General features: G+C 39.8%; 1 protein-coding gene across 3 annotated transcripts in view; it reads left to right on the top strand.

Annotated features, from left to right (window-relative positions):
• Positions 1-17,872, top strand: part of KIF16B (kinesin family member 16B) — a 144,090-nt gene extending 126,218 nt beyond the window's left edge. For all 3 annotated transcript variants that reach the window (XM_068395235.1, XM_068395227.1, XM_068395220.1), the window contains one exon: positions 16,343-17,872. In XM_068395235.1, the coding sequence (XP_068251336.1) occupies positions 16,343-16,501 (159 nt within the window). In that variant the 3' untranslated portion in view covers positions 16,502-17,872. The remainder of the gene's footprint in view (positions 1-16,342) is intronic.
• The last annotated feature ends 4,091 nt before the right edge of the window (positions 17,873-21,963 follow it).

Here is a 21,963-nt window from a genome sequence, read left to right as displayed (position 1 = left end):
CTGCAGTGTATTTAGGTGGTGTACTCTCTGCTTGACCAACAGAAACCATTCCCATATGGTCGAAGTTAAATAGCCTGCTTGTAAGTACGGAGTTACTTGCTGCCTCATTTAACACAGGAGATGGCAGCAGTAGATTGCAAAGTAATGAAACATGCCTTAAAAAAAAAAAAATTAATCCCAGTCTAGGAAAAAATGCTTCTCTTTAGAGATATTCATAGGAGGTACATTTATTTAAGGGGAAAGGTTGTGGGTGAGGTAAGTGTTCACTATAGACAGATGGTCTCTGTGCAAGACAAGATTAAAAAAAAATATTGCTACTTTAAATGCAATTTGTTAGCTGAAGATTTACTATTTTATCATAGTTATTATATACAGGTATCTCATGACAGAAGCAAAGCAATATTTAGGCAACCTTGAGCTTTATTTTGTAAACCAGCTTTCTGAATGTATATTTTATTTCAATTAGTTTTAAAAATTAATTTCATTGTAGACAATGTTACTGAGTTTATGAGGGTTTGGGTTTTTTTTTTGCTTTTTCTGCAGTGTTGTGTGGATGGCAGAATTTTGACTCCTATCACGCATTAGGTCTTAATATTTCTATGTTAATGCATATGTTATTGCAGCCCAGGGGCAGGAGGGTGGGGTTTTGAGAAAGAAGAGGAGGTGTGAACACAGACTAAACCATACACCCTGCAACTGTATTGTAGCCACATGGGGATTACCTGATCAAGCAAGTCATTAGGAATTATATTCTTTGTAGAGATAAAGTAGTATTAAGTAGAGCTTTAGAGAAATTAATATAAAAGTAGATTGCTTCCAACTGGAATCTGTTCTTGCATGTTTTGATTTTTTTCTCTACGTAGTTCACCTTTTCTTTGGTCTACCAACAAAACATCCTCCCATTGACTTTTGATGTGAGGCTGTCTTACATGTAGCACAAAATGTAATCTATTTTTTTTTTTTGTTTCATGTCCTCTATAGAGGGCATAAAGGCATGGCCACATTCCAGTCTAGTACTCAATTTGCATATTTTTGTACCAGTAAGAAATTTAATACCTTAATCTTTCTAACCTTTCATTGATTTACTAACAGATTTTATTATAATGTTTCTAAATGTTAAAACTGCTGTGTATAGCAATGCTTTGATCATGGTCATATAGTACTTATAGCTGTCTATATAGCCACTTCTTAGCTTAAAATTAAATTGTATCTATTTTAACTAAATTAAATCATTAAAACTTTATTGCCTATATATTTTGCAAACATCATAATAATAAAACATGACCACTGTTCACATGAATGTTTTGTCATGTGCCAGATAGTACACTCGGCCATGCCACTCAAAAATCCTGACAAATCACTCAGTGTTGGAGAAACTGAAGATCCCACAAGGGTAAGGGAAAGTTAGATAAAGATGACAAGGAGCCAAGCAAATGCTACCATCCTTGCCATGGGGAATTTGATGCAACAAGCTGATCAAAACCCCACTATGTCTGAATCTCTGATCATGGTATTTTCTTTTCCGAATATATTTATTTTGCAGTGGTTTGCTCTGGCATTGCCAACAGCTGGAGAGCTTCAGCTAACATAGCTGCAGCCTCCTTGGTGAAGAGTGAGAGAAACCACCTAAGTAGTGATGGTTTCCAAAGTCAAGTAATGCTTTGAAGGCTCAAAGCACATCTTGAGTTATACTGGGAAAGTTTTTGGCAGGCAGAGAAAGTGTGATAGAGGAAGATGGCACAGGCACCAGTTCTATTTAAAATACTGGCTGTTAGTGCCTCGTGGCTTTCAATCTGGTATGAGCCTTGAGCACACTTTAGTGGGCTTACTGGAAAGTAGTAAATGGATGGATTGCTTCTGTAAGGGATGTGGTTTCTAGGCCTTTTGACCATAGTGTGTTTCTCATGTGGGAATTCGATCGGGTAGAAGGTGAGGGCATTAGACCTTGGTGGTAACAAGCAGAAACGTGGCTTGTATAGTTGACTTTCATACCTGACCCTGTACCTTGATTTGCTGAAAACCCTTTGCAATCTCTTTAAAACCTCGCAGGTGATGTGTTGTTATAGCTGTAGTGTGGTATGAAAGCTTGTTTGATTGTTCCACGTGGTTAGTCAAGAGCTAATGAGCTAATACAGCATTTTCAGAAAAAGCAAAGCACAGCTTCCAGGCCAACAAAAATGTATATTCTTATCCGACATCTGAGCTGACTTAATTGACTAAAAATAGATGACAGCCTGACAAATATCAGTCTGTCTTCTGAACAAATATTCGATATTGTAAGATCATTAGTAGAGCTGTCATCCCAGTGGTGGATGGCAAAGAAATTACTCTGCTCCTCCAGTTTTTATATTAGGTATTTATACATCTTGAATAGGCTGTGAGTTCATGTTGTTTTTCCTGAACTTTTTGTATTGAAGTGGGATAGTAGAGCTTTGGCTAGTCCAGTGCTTTTCACAGGTCATCTCTGAGCAACAGCAGTTTCTTTTTTTAATTTACATTTTTTTTAAGTATGCACATAACAAATTAACATTCAAACTCCAATGTACACCTGTTTGAGAGATAAGGCAACTTAAGCTGTCGTATCAGTCAAACAGCCTGACTAGAGTATTTGTTGGAATTAGCAGTTGTTTATGGAAATGGCCTTGCAGGTTCTTTTTCTTTATATCGAAACTAAATTGCAGTGCTCAGTCTGATCTGGGAAAATGAAGCAGACAGACTGGGAGCCATTGTAGGAGCAAAACTACTCTTCCAATTAACTAAACATGCAACAGTCTGAGTGCTGGCTCTAATGCAGATATTTGAACTGTTATTTTAATTGACTCACTTTGGCTTTAGTCAGGGAAATCTTCCTTGTGCCTAATTATAAAAAGATTTGTCCAAAACATCCTTTGTGGGACAGTTTGGGAAGAGTTTGTTTTTTCCTACACATCACCTCTTGGGTTCTTGCCACAGTAGCAGAAGTGCTGAGGAGAGCAGAGGGGGTTTGTGGTACCTTTCAAGGCAATTAGAATCAGCAGGGCTGGCTGTAGGGTTTGCTTTGTTCTAATATTGTCATGTAGAGTTACTTTATTTCAGCTTGAAATTAGAAGTGGGCATATTTCATCATAATGGAGATGAAACTACTTGGAGTAAAAGACTCCAGAGAGCCCCAAGTCATGAGGATTGTGATTTAAAATCACAATAAATGCAGAGTTTATGTAAAACATTAAGTTCTTTTATTGATCCTAGGTGGTACGAATGGTTAATAACCAAAAGCTTCACAGTACTTTGTTGGTAGGAAAGCACATGATGTGTACTATTTTTGTGTGAGATGAACCTGAGAAGTCTTTGATCTCTAGCATGATACATAGTTGCAATGTAAACACTTCTGCTTTGGTGTTTGTTCGTATAATACAAATATTTTGACTGATATCTTGCATTTCCATTAACATGCAAGTTTGCACAAAGATTTTGCCTATACATCTTAAGAGAAAACACCTAAATAGTATTTAAAATTACCTATCTGAAATGCCCTATTGCAATCCATTAATGTAGTATTTCATCAGGGACCTGTTGCTGGGCAAAACTCTAAATTAATTGTTCCGCAGTCTAAAGACTGTAATTTCACTTCAGAGCCAACCTTGCTTGATTAAATCCGCCTTAAATGAAACAACCAAGAATTCTTTTGATTAAAGTTAATGAACAGAAGTTAGTGTGTATCTATCTTTTCATGCAATTAGAAATCAGTAGATAAGGGTATAGGAAGGATCCCTTTTTAATGAAATCAGGTGATGTATATTCCTTTTTTTATTTTTAAGCAAAAACTTTGTAAAGGAAACACATGTCACAAGAGATACATTCACTGAATCATGTATCTGTTCCTGTTTTAACTGCAGAATATCTTTTATTCCTTGGTGAGTTGCTAGATCTGTGGATGACAGTAAAATGAAGTTTTCCTGAAATCTCAGCTTCTTTGGATGCTGCATTTCTGTATCATGTCACTCCTCTGATTATTTTTCTTCTCTTGGACTCGTGCTTTATTGTAGTAATGAAGATTATTATTAGCCCCATTTTCCCATTCTGCAGCCAGAAAAACTGGACAGGAGTAACTGTTTGAGCTGACGTAGCAGATTGAGTTGTGTTTCTTGACTCCTGGGTCAGAAGCGTTGCAGTCACGGACCCACTAGGCTTTCTTTTCCACTCTTGCTGTCACCAGTGTACTTAGGAAAAAACAATGGTTACGCTGACGAAATCCCAACAGTTTGTTGTTTTAAAGGAAAACATAAACTCCCCCCGGCCTCAGCCTGTCTCCTTGTCTCTGTTCCCTGTTTCCCATCCCTGTTCCCACTGCTGCATTTCCTCAGGTTTGTTTGTGGGCAGCAAAGGGGAAGAAGCAAAATCCCAGATCGGGGATGCACCGACAGACAGCTCAATGGTTGGTAGGAGTCATGTGTTCCCTTTTGCTGCCACTTACAGAGCTCAGGGGATGGAAGTAAGTCAACCTGTAACAGTATGCTAAAGTGAGCCTACTTCAGGTTTTGTAGGAGCACATACATCTTCCTGGCATTGTCTCTGCTTTTTTTTCCATGGTACTTTGGACCTCTTTAAAAGATAGACACGCTCAATTTATTTAAAATTAATAATACAATTGTCCTTAACCTCCTCACTTCCTGGTGTCGTCTGATGAGGTTTTCAATGATAGGTGTTAATGCAAGAGGCAGAAATAAATCTTGTATGAACTGCATAATTCAATTTTGCTCTCGAATCTGTAGAACTGGCTGGGGAAAGCATCATAGACACTGAACTGACTGAAATATTGCTGTTCCCTACAGTCAAAATTAAGCTTCCAAAATAAGATTCTTTAACTTAGAAGCCAAATGCTTTGTTTTGGTTTTAGTTTGTGTTCTCACTTGAGCTCCCATGAAGATGATAATTTCTAGGGTTGTTTTTTGTAGGGCTCTAAAGCTCTAACCACTCAGACTTTCACCTTTAAAAGTGAGATTCTGCTGGTTTTGCATGACTCCAGGAATCTGGTTCTTAAGGAAAGCATGAAATAATGGAAATAGCACCTTTCCTTGAATTTGAATTCATTCTTGTTATTTAAATATATTATTAGCTTCAGAATTAACACCTTGCTGACCAGCAAAAGAAACATCTGAGAAAAGAAAATCTCAAAATATTTATTGAAAAAATTGGGCAAACAGAATGTTTGAGTCTGAGACCTCATTTCTTGAGGTTTCCCTTCATGAGGGCAGAAACACTTTAACGATATTTTAGATGATTCATCATCTGAATATTCAATATGAACTTCATGAGTACATCCCACTGGCATTTGTTTCACAGCCCCATCCCTTAATCTGTTTGACGGAGACAACCTGCTTCATGCTAGTTACAGGTGAATTGATGTTTCTATTGCAAAAAACCTGTCAAGTGGGGTCAGAATTACCATTTCTGTTTGATTTTTCCTGACTGTGTCTCCAGTCACAAAGACCTTTCAAAGCTACTGACTATATGTCAGTTCAAAGTGATTATGAAAAGGAAATTATTAGACTCCAGTATCAGCTTACAACAACATCCCTAATACCAAAGCTTTTTAAGAAGAGCTTTAAAGCCAGCTGTTTACCAGCCTGGCTCTTGCAGATTGAATGTTTGCCTCAGACAGTGCAGTTGTAAATACTGTTCCTAGAAGCGTCTCAGTGAGATGGACTTCAGAAAGCATTCAGAATACTTTTGATAATCATTGAAAAATAAAAGGAAGCTTTTCCTTTTGTTAGAGACATGAATGCACACCAGATATGGCTGCTAGTGCAAAAGCAAACCGCTGTGACTGTTAGTGTTTAATAATCCTAGAGAAGGTTGTTTCATACCAGTAGTCTGAATTACAGAATGCAGCGTCTTGGAGTGATGGTTTTCATTTCCCACTAGAGGAACAGGGATGCAACAGGAGCACCAAAGGAAAGAGCATAGACACATCCACAAAGACAGGAGAAGAGCGTGTGTGGTTGGGCCATATTATGAATGTCAATTATATGAAGACCATGTCACGGATCGTTTTGTAGATTAGGTATAGTTAGTCTGCACCAAGTGCCTTTCATAAGCTCTAGTAACTGTTTAAAAAATTTAAGAACAAAAATAACTGCTTTTCAGCAACAACACTGAAGTCTTGCCTTGCCTGCAGACAGTAAGACTTTGCAGTTAGCCATCTGAGAGCAATTTCACACATCAGGTTCCCAGCCTTCAGTGCATCATTGGGGCTGCCCAAGGCACCTGACTTTTCTTTTTTTGAAACAGCAGCTCTCAAAGAGGAGTAGTAGCAGCTCTCAGCAGTGAAGCATTTCATCTTTTTTTTTGTGTGGTGCTGCTTCTCGTGTGAAGCCCTGTTGGCTTCAAAAAGTGAATAAATAAAATTAATTTTACTTATTGATTACAGTCACTAGATACAAATAAGTAGTAATTAGGACTTTGCGTACATCAGCAGTTGATCACATACCAATAAAATGTTACTTTGATTAAATACTATAGACTCTCAGCCAGGCCCACAGCAAATGCAAGACATTATTCTTATAATAGCAATAGAAGAGAAAGATGGTCGTTCAGAAGGAGCAAAAGCCTGGAGTTATTTTCTGGATGAGTTAATTTTAAGCTCTGGTCCAACAGGCTACTGGAAGCAAAAGGAACAGCAGCCTCTTGGTCTCATTTGCTGAAACTCAATGCCTTATTCAAGATCAGGTCTGAAACCCTGTTTTGCAGAGTTGGCTAGAGGTAACTTGACATAATATACATACCCCTTTACAGTAATTTTGGTGTTGCTTTCTTTAAGTGTATAACTTCAGATCGCTACCTCAAAAATTGGATCTTTTGTGATAAAATGTTTATCTCCATTACAACCAAAAATTAAATAAGATGTGTAATTCAGAGGCCTTTTTTTTCTTTCATTTTTAGAGATTTCAGAGTATCAGAAAATAAGGAGGTATGTTTATCATGATTTAGTAAATTCAGAATGTGACAACATTCTTTGAACTCCAGCTTAGCTCCACATCCTAATGTGTTTTGCTGTCAGTTCAGAATAAATTTCCCAGCGTCCTCCTACAAATCAAGTTTTGAAGTTGTGTACCTTTATCTGTCTCCAATGATGGCTTTCCACATTCAGATGTGAGCAGATGAATAAAGGGAGCACTCAACCAAGGACACGGAGTTGAGCTCGGTGCTATCCCTTTTCAAAGCAACTGTGTCAGTCATCCTCCAGCATCTGATGTCATCAGTGGAAGTAGAGAGTGATGCATGTCAAGTGCTTTGGTAGCTGTTTGCCAAGGCCACTCCAGCAGACAACATGCTGTCGCTGCTGGCCCAGGGATCTGTAGTGAATTCAATCCTGTTGTTCTTTCTGGAATAGATTTTGACAGGACTTGTTTTGGCTTGTGCTCCAGAGAAAAGATTGGTTTCCTTCACTAGTAAGGTCTCTTGATCTTTTTTAATACAGCCATTCACTTCCAAGAGAAGACTTACACTGATAGAGCACCTGTAAATCATAGCCCTTGCTGCATTTTTTTTTCCCCTGCCAGCCTACAATTCCATTTTCATTGGAGCTACTTCAAGCCAATGAATATAAGCTTTTAGCATGCAGGCATTGTAAGAAATATTAAGTCCTGTGGATTTTAAATGAATTTCAGGCAGAATAAGATTGTAATTTGGGATGTAGACTGACTTCAGAACTTAATTCAATTGATGTGGCATAAGAGTAATTCAACATAATGTGCTTATGCCATTAGACTTGCACAGAAAAACGCTCTAAATAGCTATAATGAATAGTTTGGATTTTGAAAACCTTGGAGAGCAATTTCACCTTGAATCATAACTGGCATCTCAGAATGCTTGTACATTACAAATATTCAAAAAGGTGTATGAATTCAAGTAAATTTCAGTACTACCCTGGGTAAAATTAAATTTTAGTGGCACTCAAACACTTCTGGAGATGTAGTGGTAAAATCTGCTTTCACCTGTATAGCTGTGGAGGAAACTAACTCTGATTCAAGGAATCTGCATTACGCTGTGCATAAAAAACATGGGGAGAGTTTCCCAAGGGGCTAAAAATGTAAGTGCTGGATTTTTAAAATGGAATTTAGGTGCTTGATTCTCACCCGCTTAGTTCTAAAGTCATTTGGGTATCTCTAAACATGCCCAAAGGAGTGGTGTTTATGGTATTGCTGCTTCTCTCTCTGCTTTGGGTTAAGTCCACCACCAACACAGACTGCTGCAGTTAGTGCCACTGCAGTGGCAAGAACACAAGTCTCCACAGTTCGGTTTTGAGGCTCGAACAAAAGCAAAGGCTGACTTCTTTTCTATCAAAGTAAAATTCTGTTTTTATGATCCAGTGTTTACAGCCATGTTAACATTTGGGAGCTATATGTGTAAATCTGTTCACTAACAGAAGAGCTACATTACATTTTGGTAGGAGCTTTCAAACTCATCTCCTCCTATCTAGCTCCTTAGCAAACAAGTTCAGTCTAACAAGTTAGGAGTTTACATATGTGTATCACAGCCAAATTGTCAAGATATTTGCTAGTAAATTAAAAACACCTAGCCTAGCATAATTTGCCTTACTTGTATTATTTCTGTTAAGGGAGACCGGTTAATCCTGGTTTCTTAGGAAAAGCCGGACCCTACAGCAAATGCTCTGCTCCCCCTGAAGGTGTGCCTGGCTGCTGCATCCCTAGCAGTACTGGTTCCTGTGGTGCCAGGCTTGCTTTCCTCCATTGCTAAGAGGATGTTCGTGCAGGCAAAGTCTGTCAATAAGACAGCTGGAAGTTTAATATCTGTGTGCTTCGGGAGAGCCGGTGATGGGGTTGTGCGCAGCTGTGGAATTATATGTAGAATCTGTATGTTGGATTTGTTTTGGATGGAAATCCTTGGTGTGTGGGGTGGGGTTGTATGTAGAGGTATAAGACATGCAAACACAGGGAAAGGTGATACTGATTGGGAAGTTCTTGATTTATTTATTTAACTCTTTTTTTTTTTTTTTCCCCAGTGCCTACTAGGTGTTATCTGTAAACAGCCTCACTTCTGATTAGGCCTAATCAAAGTGAACAGGAAAGGCTTGATTAAAACGAGTCAGTCCTTTATTCTTGGCTTGTGTAATGTGAAGCCAGTTAATCCAGCCATGAGCCTAATTAACGTCTGCCAATCTGAAGCAAATAACTCTCCCCCTTTAATATTACCACTAATGTGGTGGTAACTTGTCATTTTCAAACACGTGTGAATCTGTCTTTATTCTCTTGAGAAGTCTCTCTGTGCTCACACAAGTTGTGTGTGCCTAGAGCAAGGTCTCAAGTACCTATGAGACAGATGTGTTCTGGAGGCATTTGTTACCTCTGACTCCTCAGGGAAGCTTTGCACAAACTGGCAGTGTCTAATACTGTAGTTTTTGTAAGGAGAACCCAGCCCTCCTGGTCTTTCCGCAAAAGATAGCGGCCTAGGACATCATGTCATAATTTTAGAAGCTTTCTCTCCAAATTTTTCACAGAAGTAAGATCCTTCAGACACAAGGTATTCTCCCAGGCAGTAAGTCTTTTTCTCATCGCTATGAAATCACAGCTGCACGTAATGACCTAAGGGTGTGTGCAGGAGATAAATGTGTACGCATCCAGAGGTGACATTAGGTGCTTCCTGAAGGGCCTGAAATATCACTTGAGATATTGAATATCACATACTGTCCTGCTTACATATTTTACTCAGATCTGCTCTATGATATCTTGCAATATGTGTCAAGGTGTTGGGGAAAAGAATTTAAGCCTCATGTTTTCTTTATTTAAAAAAACCCAACCAAACAAACAAACCAAAAAAAAACCCAAAAAAACCCACCAAAAACCCACAGAAGACCAAAATGTTTCTGAGCTAGTTATATATGGTGAGTGGAGAGCTGATCTGAATCTTGAATTGCTGGAGGTGAAGATCTTAGTCATAGTCTCTGTATAGTCCCCCATCCTTTTGAGCTGCTGTACTCCAAAGCAATGCAACCTCCTATTTTATATTCTTGTTATCTGCCAATTCTTTCCCTGCTTGCTCATATTTATCAGATCCAGAAGTGGATCTGAAACTACTTCCAGAGAGCTATCGGAGCATTATGCTGGCAATTACTCCTAATTAGCCAGTTTAGCCTCAGGTGGTCCCCAAGGGAAGGGGAAATGGTTTGAGTGGCAGAAACAGAGTAGAAGCTTAACTGTGGTGAACCAAATTGTGACCTGGAGGGCTGAGCTATCCTTGCAGACCACAGGAGCAGCCTGCTGGGACCACTGCTTGGATAAAACACCTCGGTTTGGACAGCTTGAATACCCTTTGCTGTGTAATGTTGGGGCGTTTGGCATAAGAGAACCTGATCTCTTGGGAATCAGTTCATAAAGAAACTTCTTATATTCTGGCTAGTGGCTTTCCTTGTCCTCCACACCTGACTCAGATAATCCAGTCCTGTGCAGTGTTTGAGATGTGGTCTGTGTCCCAGATGAGGCAGAGCTGACTTAGTTTACAGCCCTTTTCCTAAGGGTTCCTGTCTTCTGTGCTCTCCTAGTGGTATCACAGGCTCCAGCCCCAGCATGTTAATTATCTCTGACTTTTACCAGCAAAGAAAAAAAGAAAACCAAGCCATGGAAGAAGCAGATCCAATGAGAAGTTTGAATCTCTTTTCTTCAGGTTCTGTATATGGCATTACCCCAGTCAGGACCCTTTGCCAGCCTGAAGTCTCTGTGGGACACCATCTTCTGTCAGTGCCATTTAAGCCAGGCTTTTGTTTTTTGTAGTCGAGACTGTAGTTAGTGATGATCTCTGGTGTTTCTGCAGTGTTTTGTATTTTAAAAACCACCCTGGAAGTAATTATTTTTCTCATCAAGACACCAATGGAAAGGTCCAAAATAGAGAAACTTGGTTAATTTGGGAAAGGATCCCCAAATGCACATTTTACTTTGCATGTGCCCAACAATTTCTTTCTAGGAGACAAAGGCAGGAGATGCACTCCCATTTCTGCGTTACAGCAGGCTCCCTTTGCATGCATTGCCTTCTAAGCAGAACCTTATTTTTTGTTATCACAGATTGGAAGTGAAGCATGTTCCTGTCTTCTTGATTTGGGCTGGAGTCTTCCTTGGGAAGCTCTTACATTGCGAATATCTAATTGCAGCACAATGTGGTTTTTCAGAGTCAGGGAATATGCTTCAATCTGTCTCTTTTTGTAATCAGATTACTATCCTATAGAAAACAGCTGTTTGATACCTGCATATGCTTTGCTCTATGAATAATTCAAATCAAGATTTGATTTAAAGCTTGCTGCACTTAACACTAGTCAACAGAATAATTATGTGATGGGTGCTGGGAGGAACTAGCATCTATGTTAAAGGGAGAGAGGAGCCAATGCTAGAACTTAGATGAGCAAGTTAATTAGTCCTGCCTCTGCCACCAGTGACCTTCTGTGACCTTGTGGTAAAGCTTTTGACTGTCACATTGATGCGTAGGTGTTGAAAGGGGGGTATTGTTTCAAAGACAAGAAGCTATTGTTTCAAAAATCCCCAAAGCCTTGTGAGGTTTATCTTATTAAAGTTTGTGGTGCTTTCAGCTCTGTCAAATATTAGCAGGTGATATTTATTATGCTAATTGTACAGTGTTGTATTGAAAAAATATAAAATGCTGACTTTTTTGAGGAAGTTGCTAGAAACAGCAATTGGAGAGAGAAAGCTCAAAATTTCTTCACTTTCTGAAAGTACCAGAGTTGATGAGTTTTTAAACACACCAAAGTTTAATGAAAAATCCGATTCTTGCTAAGCTCTGCTATTGGTCTCTGAGGCTGTCGCTGTTTGTAATGGATTGTGAGAACAATGTCATTGAACTGAATTCCTCTTTAATATGCCACAATTGAAAGGATGATAAGAACACTTTCACATTCCAGAAAGCTTTTGGATTGTAATAACTTTTAATAACTTTAAATTAAGTTACGGATTTATATTAAAATGTATAAAATTACGAGGTCCCCACATCACAAAGTAGTGCAAAAATCATTAGAATGACTTTGCTGTGCTGATGGATTGAGCATGAGATGAACGCTGGCCTACTGCTAATAAAGGTGAACCCTATTAAAATGATTTTTAATGAGCTTTTAAAATGGGTGCCATTTTGCTATTCACATAATTAAAAGGGAGGGAAAGCTTCTCAAACTAGTAAGTAAAGAAGAACCTTCGGGCCTCACAACACTTTCTCCAGTCTTAGTTCCTTTGCAAACACTTGTTTTCAACAAGAACAAGTGCCAGGTCTTACACTTCGGCCACAACAGCTACAGGCTGGGGGAAGAGTGGTTAGAAAGCGGCCTGGCGGAAAGAGACCTGGGGGTGCTGATCGACAGCCGGCTAAACATGAGCCAGCAGTGTGCCCAGGTGGCCAAGAAGGCCAGTGGCATCCTGGCCTCTATTAGGAATAGTGTAGCCAGCTGGTCTAGGGAAGTGATCGTCCCTCTGTACTCAGCACTGGTGAGGTTGCACCTTGAATACTGTGTCCAGTTGTGGGCCCCGCACTTCAAGAAAGATGTTGAGGTGTTGGAGCGAGTCCAGAGGAGGGCGACCAAGGTGGTGAAGGGTCTGGAGGGTCTGACCTATGAGGAACAACTGAGGGAGCTGGGGTTGTTTAGCCTGGAGAAGAGGAGGCTCAGAGGTGACCTTATTGCAGTCTACAACTACCTAAAGGGAGGTTGTAGTGAAGTGGGAATCGACCTCTTCTCCCAGGCAACTAGTGATAGGACAAGAGGACACAGCCTCAAACTTTGCCAGGGGAGGTTCAGGTTGGACATTAGGAAGCATTTCTTCTCAGAAAGGGTCATTAGCCATTGGAAGGGGCTGCCCAGGGAGGTGGTGGAGTCACCATCTCTGGATGTGTTTAAGAAAAGACTGGACATGGCACTTAGTGCCATGGTCTAGTTGACAGGGTGGTGTAGGGGCAGTGGTTGGACTCGATGATCCCAGAGGTCTCTTCCAACCCGATTGATTCTGTAGAATACAAAGTTAAAACTTGCAGGTATGGCTGTCATAAATTTCAAGTTAAAGGCCATGAAGGTTGTAATGCGTGCCAAGAGGGCAAACCCACTGCTTTTCCTATTTCAGATTTTTTTTTTTAACCTGGCTTTCAGTCTTTAAGAGTTTTGTATATGCCAAGAGTATTTCCATTCTTTGAACCGGCGTTCCTGAATGTGTGTTTAGACTGAGCAACAGGATCAGTGTGTAAGTTACCCATTTTACATCCCTGTTACAGTGCCAGGGTCCTGTGCCCTCACATTGAGATGTTGACAAATTTATAATTAGGATCTTTACCAGCAAACCAGCAATGTTGCAAGCTGAACACTATTAGTGAAATGAAACTCCTAAGTGCATTTGGAAGAACACTGATTACCTGACTAAATAATCCAGAACAAATGGCTAGAATTTTGAAAGGCTAACAAACAAAGGCTAACTGCAAAGTAATAAACCCAAGCCTTTTGCAATATTTGTAGCAGTTATCTAGTTTTTTCTTTCCAAAGTAATCACGCAAACCTAGCAAAAGTAGGTTTGCTATAATGTAGTGTTTTGCATACTAGGGGCAATGATTTAGATGCTATCAGTGAAATGCTGGTAAGAAGTCACAGCACTGACTTGTATAAAATTTGGATGTGTTTCTATGAAGGTACCCTGAGCTTGCCAGTGTCTAGTAAGAAATTTTTTTTTTTAAGGAAGCACATCAAAAGATAACAGAGTGCTTCCCACCTAGTTTTAAATCAGCACAAATAATGTTATTCTGTAAACAGAGAAAAATCGTATCTGCTGCTGGTAATGGATGTGATATGAAAGCTTTGAAAACAATGCTCCCCCTGGCCACTGAGTCCTGAGAGAGGAGATCCTTTCATCTAGCCTTGCTCCCACTCCAGCAGTTTGCAGTGGCTTCCTGGATTGCAACAAAATCCATGCCGAGTCCCTTCTGGATCTCCAAGAAAGTTTTCTTTTGGTCATCTCTGGCACTTGGTGTTGATGTGCTCCTGCCCCTCTCCCAGCTTGCTGTGACCCTTGTCCTCTCCCAGTGCCACCTGAATTTGGGAAGCATCTTTCCACGCACTGGTAAGGAGTGCTCTTCCTTTTCTCCTACTGTTTTCTTCCACTTCATTGTCCACATTACAGCCAACAGGACAGAGCAACCTTCCGCCTTACTGCCTAAGCCACAGCCATTGGCATATGCTTGTGGTGTGAGCTTCTGCCATGGATCACTGTTGCCCTCACTATGGGACTTAACTCCCAGCCGGTATATCTGGGCAAAGCAGCCATTATTTCATTGAAGCAACAGCTTCTTTGTGTCAAGGGCACATCAGCTCTGTGCTATGCTAACACATCAGCATTGCAAACAAGGGCAAATGCAGATATGGGATTTAAAAGAGGGCTAATTTGCTCAGAGGTGGTTGTTGAAGAGCACATAATGTCAAGCCATATGGCTGGAAACTTTCATACAAATTGAATTCCATCATAATCTGGTAGGGTCTGCTTGTTGCCATTTTCCCAAGGATCTTTCTCATGTTCAAAGAATCTGTGATTACTCCTGTGTGCAGATCTGGGAAAATAAGTATAGCTGCTGTTTCTAGTGTTTCCCCGTCAGATAAGTATATACTTATAGCAGAGGGATTTTTTGCTCTGCCATTAGAGCTGTCATGCCAAAACAATGAATAATGGCTCTGTAGGAGAGGCATGACCGTCGATTATGTGGCCATACGTACCAAGGTGAATGCAATAGGTCTTGTAATGTCTCCGGCGAGATATTTGGGTACCTTTGAGCCTTTGGTAGCCATAAACTGGAATTACTGCAGTAACTTTTCAGCACAGTGCTAAAACTCTTAACAGGATGCCATGTTTTATGTTTGATTTTCTACCATATTCATCCTTCAGGCATTACTGGATTGGGACTTTTTTTAAGGGGCCCTATTTGTGAACCTAATTATGACAAATGTTGATATGACATCTGTTGCTCACTTTAAATTACCTCTTAGTCTGTTGGAATTCATCTTGAAGGCATTTTTGTAATGAAATTTTTTTTCATGAACATTAATACAACCTGTGGGAGATCTGAATAAAAAGAATATTCACCAGTCCTGCCAAGAGAATAGCTTATGTGCCAGCTGCTTTTTTTTTGGTTGTTTTTTGTTATCCTGCTTTCTGTGATATTAATAGAGCTGGTTTCCAAGGCACTTAAAGAGGTAACAGGTCTTTATACTGCGGAGGAATTCTCCTTGAGAAGAGAGTGAATAATTAAGACTTCTTACAAGACATGGAGCCACTGTCATGACACAAAAGCTGTTGCATTCAAATAACTAAACCTTGTGGTCTTAGTAGGAGATTGTGCTGTTCTGTCTTGCAGATATATTTCCCACTGCATCCAAGATTAGTGAATAATTTCTCGAGTTATCTTTTTGTGTGGTCAGTCCATAGCAGAGCAAAGGATTTTATCCCTGTGCTCCATATGAGATCTGTCTTACAACTATTTGGGTGACAACGGGTACTTTTTTAGCACCTGTCTGAGGAACATTTTGCTTACTGTGTTTCACTCAAAAATTATAAATATGACTTATTAAATCATGCTAAATGATTGTAATAATTCAACCAATATGCGTATGAAACCCCATCAGGTTTGTAAAAAAACTAACTTTGTGTTAATGTACATCTGTCACAATTTCTCTAGGTACAAATGGATGCAAGTTGCACAGTCGTTGGTGAATATTAACTTCTGGGAAGGGGAATGCTTCTCATGGGTTAGACTTAAAAATTTTAGATGGCAGTTCAGTGAAAAGATGCTGGTGGGTTCTGAGATAATACAGAAGTCGTTCAATCTTTGTGCAGATGGCCCTGATCAAAACAAATCCTTGTCGATGCAAGGATTGTGGAGGCTTGATGAGGGAAAGACTTCTGAAGGCCTTTTGTGTCCATATGTAGTGAAATTCCTGCAGAATGGATTTGAGGTTGCACCTGCTATAGTGTTTGGTAATGCTAGACGGCAGTATTAGCAGGTCATGATTAGCAGAAAGCATTGCATGACTACAGAATAAAACCAGAAAGCATCAGACGAGCACAGAATAAAACAGTTACTAAGCTTGGCAGGGGAAAAAAGTGGAAAATTCTTCCTTTCTGCTTTTCCTGAGCTTAATACAGACATTTCAGTAGACATATTTTATGGATGGATTTAAATGCTGATGGTTATTAAAAGGACTTCTCACAGTCCATGGAGATCTTGTTTCTTTTTTTTATACCACTGTTCATTTAATTCTTCAAAGTGGTCATAATCAATTTGATCAACTAAACCTTATGACATTTTGCATTTCGTTCCACAGAAATACCTCAGGAGCTTTTTCTCTGCGATGCTGAAATCTCCATCGTCTCCGCTGCACATTGATAAAGTGGGGCTAACTCTGTCAAAACACACCATCTGCGAATTCTCACCCTTCTTCAGGAAAGGTGTTTTTGACTATAGCAGCCATGGGACCAGCTAACTTTTGGGCCGGGACCCTTATGCCAGAGGAGCACAGTCAGAGTCGTGCCTTCGCTTTTGTGCTGCAGGAGAAATGAAGGAAAAAAAAAAAAAAAGGCTTCTTCCTCCATACCTGGAAAGTTGCATCAAAACAACTCCAGTTAAAGACAGCTACACCCCAACACTAGCCTGTGTCCTTTACCAGCTCTCATATTAGTGCCTGCATTTTCCTGGCGTGGGGTATACAGACATTTTTGTGTAAGTTGCTCTGTTAATACTGTACAAAGATTCTGACTCTCTTGCAGTGTTTGGATCCGCTCCTTAGCGGGAGTGCTTCCTTCCCGTTTGCTCAGACAATTTGTTCTGGTGGTGCAGGAGCATCTCGTGTTTACCGTGGCTGTGTGTCATGCTGACAGAAGGTTTCTTTCGGTTTCTGTCCAAGCTGTTCCTTAAAGAACACTTCCTCTTTTGTTTCCTTATAGCATACTGTGGTGTTTAAGGTAGTGCTCATACTCCACTGTTGTTTCTTTTTTTCTCTCCCAGACACGCATTTTAACTATTTGACTGTATAATTGTATAGTTGTCCTGAGAAAAATTAAAGGGCCGGGGTAACTTGAATGTTTACAAAAATATATGCAGCAGAAAGAATATAGTTTAAACCCTGTATAAGTCTTCCACACTCCGTTGTTTTGAAGCAAAACGAATCACTTGCCATTAATTAAGAAGCAGAGGAAGCAATAGTTACCGAAGAATGCGATCAGCATCTTTTCAGATTTTCTTATTACCCAGACTGTAAGTGAATACTGTGCCACCGTACAGAGCTCAGAGCTCTGCGTAAAGCTGATGCAAAGTGCTGTATTTCTTTTTTTGAAAAATAACTTCTTCACAATAGCATAACACTGTAAAACCTGAGTTTTATTTGCATCGGTTAAATTTACAGGATTTGACTAATAGTATTTTAAAGCTACTCAGGACTCATTCAGACTTGCACATGTATATTATATACAGTTAGAACTCGTTTTATATTGCTGCGGATCCAGAAATATATATGCACTGTGACTGGAATTGAGTGTGTGTACATGTTAATGTATAGTTGGTTGTATAAAAAAGAGAATCGAACTACTTCCAGTTATTAAAACGCATAATGAAAGGTAAGTTTTGTGTGCCTTTTGTTCGGAGTGTGAAGCAGTATTTGTGAGTTGCCATCTCTGACTGCCAGTATGTCTTGGTAGTTGAAACTATTTCGTATGGTAGGAAATGATTATTAAAACCTAACATAACAACACTGGTGACATTTTTATTTCGTGACCTAAATTATAGGAACAGTAATGTTTTACATTTAATATGATGTATAAAGATAATTGGGTTCTATTACTGAGTCTAGCCTGCTACAATAAGCATTTTTAATAAAAAAAAAAAAAATTACTAGAATGGTTCATTTAAATTTTGAGAGTATTTTTATTATTTCGATTCATTTCAGTGAAAACAAAAGTTAGGGTAAAATTTCTAAACCACTGGAGCCCTATTATCAGCGGGGTAAACTTTAATGCCTTTGGGTATGTCTGACTATATCTGACTCAGGTGTCTTAATACCTTCAATTGGGAGCCAGGTTTTTAAGCTAAGCATTCCAATCAAACGTGTTGATTCCCAAAGTGGTTTTGCACTGCGTCCCAGCCGTTCTCAGTCTCCCTCATGCACTTCTGCACTGGAGTGCTAACTTCATCTGCGCTTCATCACCCACAGGGACCTGACCTCGTGATCCTTACCCATGCCATGTGCTCGTGTTGCACCTCTCCAATCTCTCCCAGGGCCTTTCTGTGCACGTATCATCCTCCTGACCACGAGGCTGTGTCCTCCCTTCCTTCTTCACCCCGCCATTTAGCTTTCCTCATGCTTCTCGAATCAGAAAGTCGAGGTTTGGTGCTTGCTGGGTTCCTACGGTGCGCTGAGTTACTGGAGTTTGATGTTGCTGCACACATTAATGGAATATGGGTAACTTCACTTGGCTGTATTTACCCTTGTGACCCACATGTATACTTCAGAGGCAGAAACTGGGCATGGTATTGCTGGTTTTCATAGTGGCCTGGGAACTTTGACCCTAAATCTCACTTTAAAACCAGAAAGTCTTTTTCCGTCTCCTTCTCCCTTGGCCTGCTCCCTGTCCTGCATCATTGCAATGCAATGTGATAAAGAATTACTGCTTAAGAGTTTTAAATAATGAATTTTACATAACTGTAGAGCATTATTTCCTGTGTGCCACTTCTGCAAAAGGACCTGGCAGGCCAAGAAATGGCAAGCTGCTTTATCTGCTGCACGAACCCAGTTTCTGCAGATCTCCTGCCTGAAAAAAAAACCCAGTGGTGCCAAGTGCTTTCCCATGGCAAGCGGCGCAGAGCCTGGTGAGCGAGACTCTGTCGTGCCACGTGGCAATCGCTATTCCACCGGAAGGGTTGAGCGCACAGGACTCCCAGAGGTAAGTCCCATGCTTCGTGTCACTTTGGATTTGGAGAATCTGTTTAAGAAAAACACAACAAGACAGAGCGTTAAGTCGAGTGAAAAATATGAATATTAATATTTTTCACATTAATTTAAAAGATGACTTGTATTCGGTTCCTGCCTACAGTACAAATTAATTCAGGGAGGACCAGATGCTCTAGTGGTATAAACCTGCCAATAAGGTGGTTAATTTATGTTGGCTAGTTTATCTGGCCTGCAGCGTTAAATGTGTACATTGCAATAACAAAGTAAAGGCCGATTAATCACTCCATTTAAAATGTCATCAAGTTAAAAGCTACAGAAATGCAGGTGTAAGCACGCAATTAGGACCACAACCCCAGGCTACCAGCTTTTCCCACCTTAGCTAACCTTCGATGGTACGCAGAGTTTAATCAATGACTGCAAGCTCAGGCTAGAAGACGAGGCGTCTTTTAATAATTTCATCGGTAAAAATATGATGGCTCTTTATAACGTACAGTCTTTAAACCCAGACTTCATAACAAATTTTCAATAGAAGCTGAGATGCATGTTGAAATTATTAGCAATTTTCGAGACGTTCAAACTGCATTTCCGTAAGACATCCTTGGGCTCTAAAAATCTCCATTAATTTTATTTTCAAAATATTGGCACTTAAAAAACATTGTGAAAGTCATCTCCAGGGCTTGTACAGTTTTTTTTTTTTTCAAAGTGCCTCTGAAATTGGGCTTGTGAGCTTAGCATCAGCGAAGTCCTGAAGTGAAACCTTAACTTCTGTGTCAGGACTGTTTGTATTTCAAGTGAGGTGTGTATTTAAGTGCTTTCCTATAGTGGGGCCATTGTTCTTACCTATGTAACTGAAGTTGTGGCTCCATTTAAGTCACCAAAGCACTTGGCTTATATCCTTGCTGATCCTACAGCAATTTCTCATCGATTGGGATGCACAAGAAGGGCCAAAAGGCACACTGGAGATGGTGCTGGGCTATGTTTCTGCATGACAACTTAACCAAGATGCAAAAAACCTTTGGGCAAAGCTGCCTTGTTGGTCTTGACCCTCCACTCCTTTATCTGGAAGTGCTTTTCCTCTGAATATGCTGTTTCTTATAGGAAAGAGGTAGAGCAGCCTCCAAAGCCCTGCTGCTAAATGGCTTCTGGCAGTCCCCTTGTGCCACAAGCTGTCCTGTCCCGAGAGCCCGCAGGGTCAGTCCTAAAACTGATGCTCAGCTGCTGCTGTTAGAGATGATGTTAGAGATGAGGGTCTTCAGAATTGCCCTGAAAATGTGAGGGGAAAAAACACCTGGGTAGAGCTTGGCTGGTTACTTGAAGTTTTTGCAGTTGTTGCAGATAAAATGAGGAACTGAAATATGTAAAATTAAACAGGGGGCACTAAATGTGTTGCTCCAGTCAATCAGACCCGATCTTTCCAGTTCAATCAGTGGTCCTTTAAAAGCTATTGTAGAATTTCCTATTTACTGTCCATATGACCTGTCCTGTTTATAAGAAATACGTTTGTACTAGACTATGATAAAGCTTGAAATTTTGTATGCTGCCGGCTTGCTGCTTTTTCACTGAAGCCTCAGAATTGGAAGAAATGAATTATTTTTAACTAGGAAGATTCTTATGTCCACCCATAGGTTTGTTTTCTCTGTTTCATTAGATCCTGGGGAAAAAAAAATATGTTTGATAAGCTGAAAAGCAAAAACTTGTTGGCTTCCAACCTCCTCATGGGAAATAGAAGATACTCTTTCGCAGGAAAGTCTTCATGAGCAATTAAGATCTATGGAGTTGCATAGGCCCTGAAATCCAGTTAAAGGGTTGAAGTCCTAATATTTTCTTGGCAGTGAAATGAATTTTTGATATACTGGATCCTGCCACTTTTTAAATTGTTGTTTTGTTATTTTAAGAGAGTGTTTTGTTATAATTGGTTGCAGACCAGAATGCTATTGTGGATGCACTTTTTCCAAAACAATGATAACAAAGTTGATCAGAGAAGAAACCCAAAACTGAAACAGGTAGGGAAAGTGAGCTGTGACCTGAATATGCTTTTTGTGGGAGATAGGTAAACTTCCATGATGCCATCCGGTCTACTGCAGTTAAATTAGTAAAAGAGCTTGTCCAACTGGAACAAAAATACCAGATCACAAAAGGTACTGTTGTTTTGACTTCTTGAGATTGAGTTTTAAAACAGTTTTAAAAGGAGTGTGTGTGGGGGGAAGCCTTACAAAGGGATCACACTACTGTTTCATAAAATGGAGGCAAGATTTTGGACTAGCGGCTTTTTAGCCTCGTGTCTCAGCAAAAAATGCTGGTGGCAGCATGGGAAGCCCTGTTTCTATTTTCTTCTTTATAATTTTGTTTTCTTTGTAAACACTGATGTTTTTCTCCAATGTCATGTTGACAGTTGAAGTGTCAGCTCTCCATAGCACAGCTTGTGTGCTCTGACAGAGTTCCGGCAGCATTTTTGTTGTTGTTTTTAAGAGATCGATCTTTGAAAAAGTTTGTAGACTTTTTTCTTAGACCTATTTCTTTTTCTAAGTCCTGCTCGGTTTCTCTTGATAGCTTCTTCTGTCTTCTCATAACAGCTTTGTCCAAATGGCTTGTTCTCATTCTTTGTAAGTTTTCGTTTATTTCCTTTCTGTTTTCTTGTTTTACGTGTGGTTTAGAAGAATGTGCTGGGAAGAGCTGAAGAAAACCCTTTATTATTTGAAAAGAGGTAGTTATCTTCTGATCTAGCAAAGTGGAACATGAGTTTTTGATCTTTTAACATATTTTGAACTTCTGAGCCTTCAAAGGTCTCGCGTGCTACAGCTTTTGGGGGCATCATTGTACTTTTTCATTATCATTCCTATATTCTTTTCCATCGTAATTAACGTTTGAGATGAGCCTTTCTTCAAACAATGTGTTTGAGGAGAGGGAGCCTTCTACTTAATGACACCTCCTTGTTTAGATCAGAAGGTCTTTGTGGGACTCTGCCTTTTGTCACCATCCTTGCCCAACAGTGTATTTTCTTC

The sequence above is a fragment of the Nyctibius grandis genome, chromosome 1, assembly GCF_013368605.1.
Source record: "Nyctibius grandis isolate bNycGra1 chromosome 1, bNycGra1.pri, whole genome shotgun sequence".
NCBI lineage: Eukaryota > Metazoa > Chordata > Aves > Nyctibiiformes > Nyctibiidae > Nyctibius > Nyctibius grandis.
This window is presented reverse-complemented; position numbering and strand designations above follow the sequence as displayed.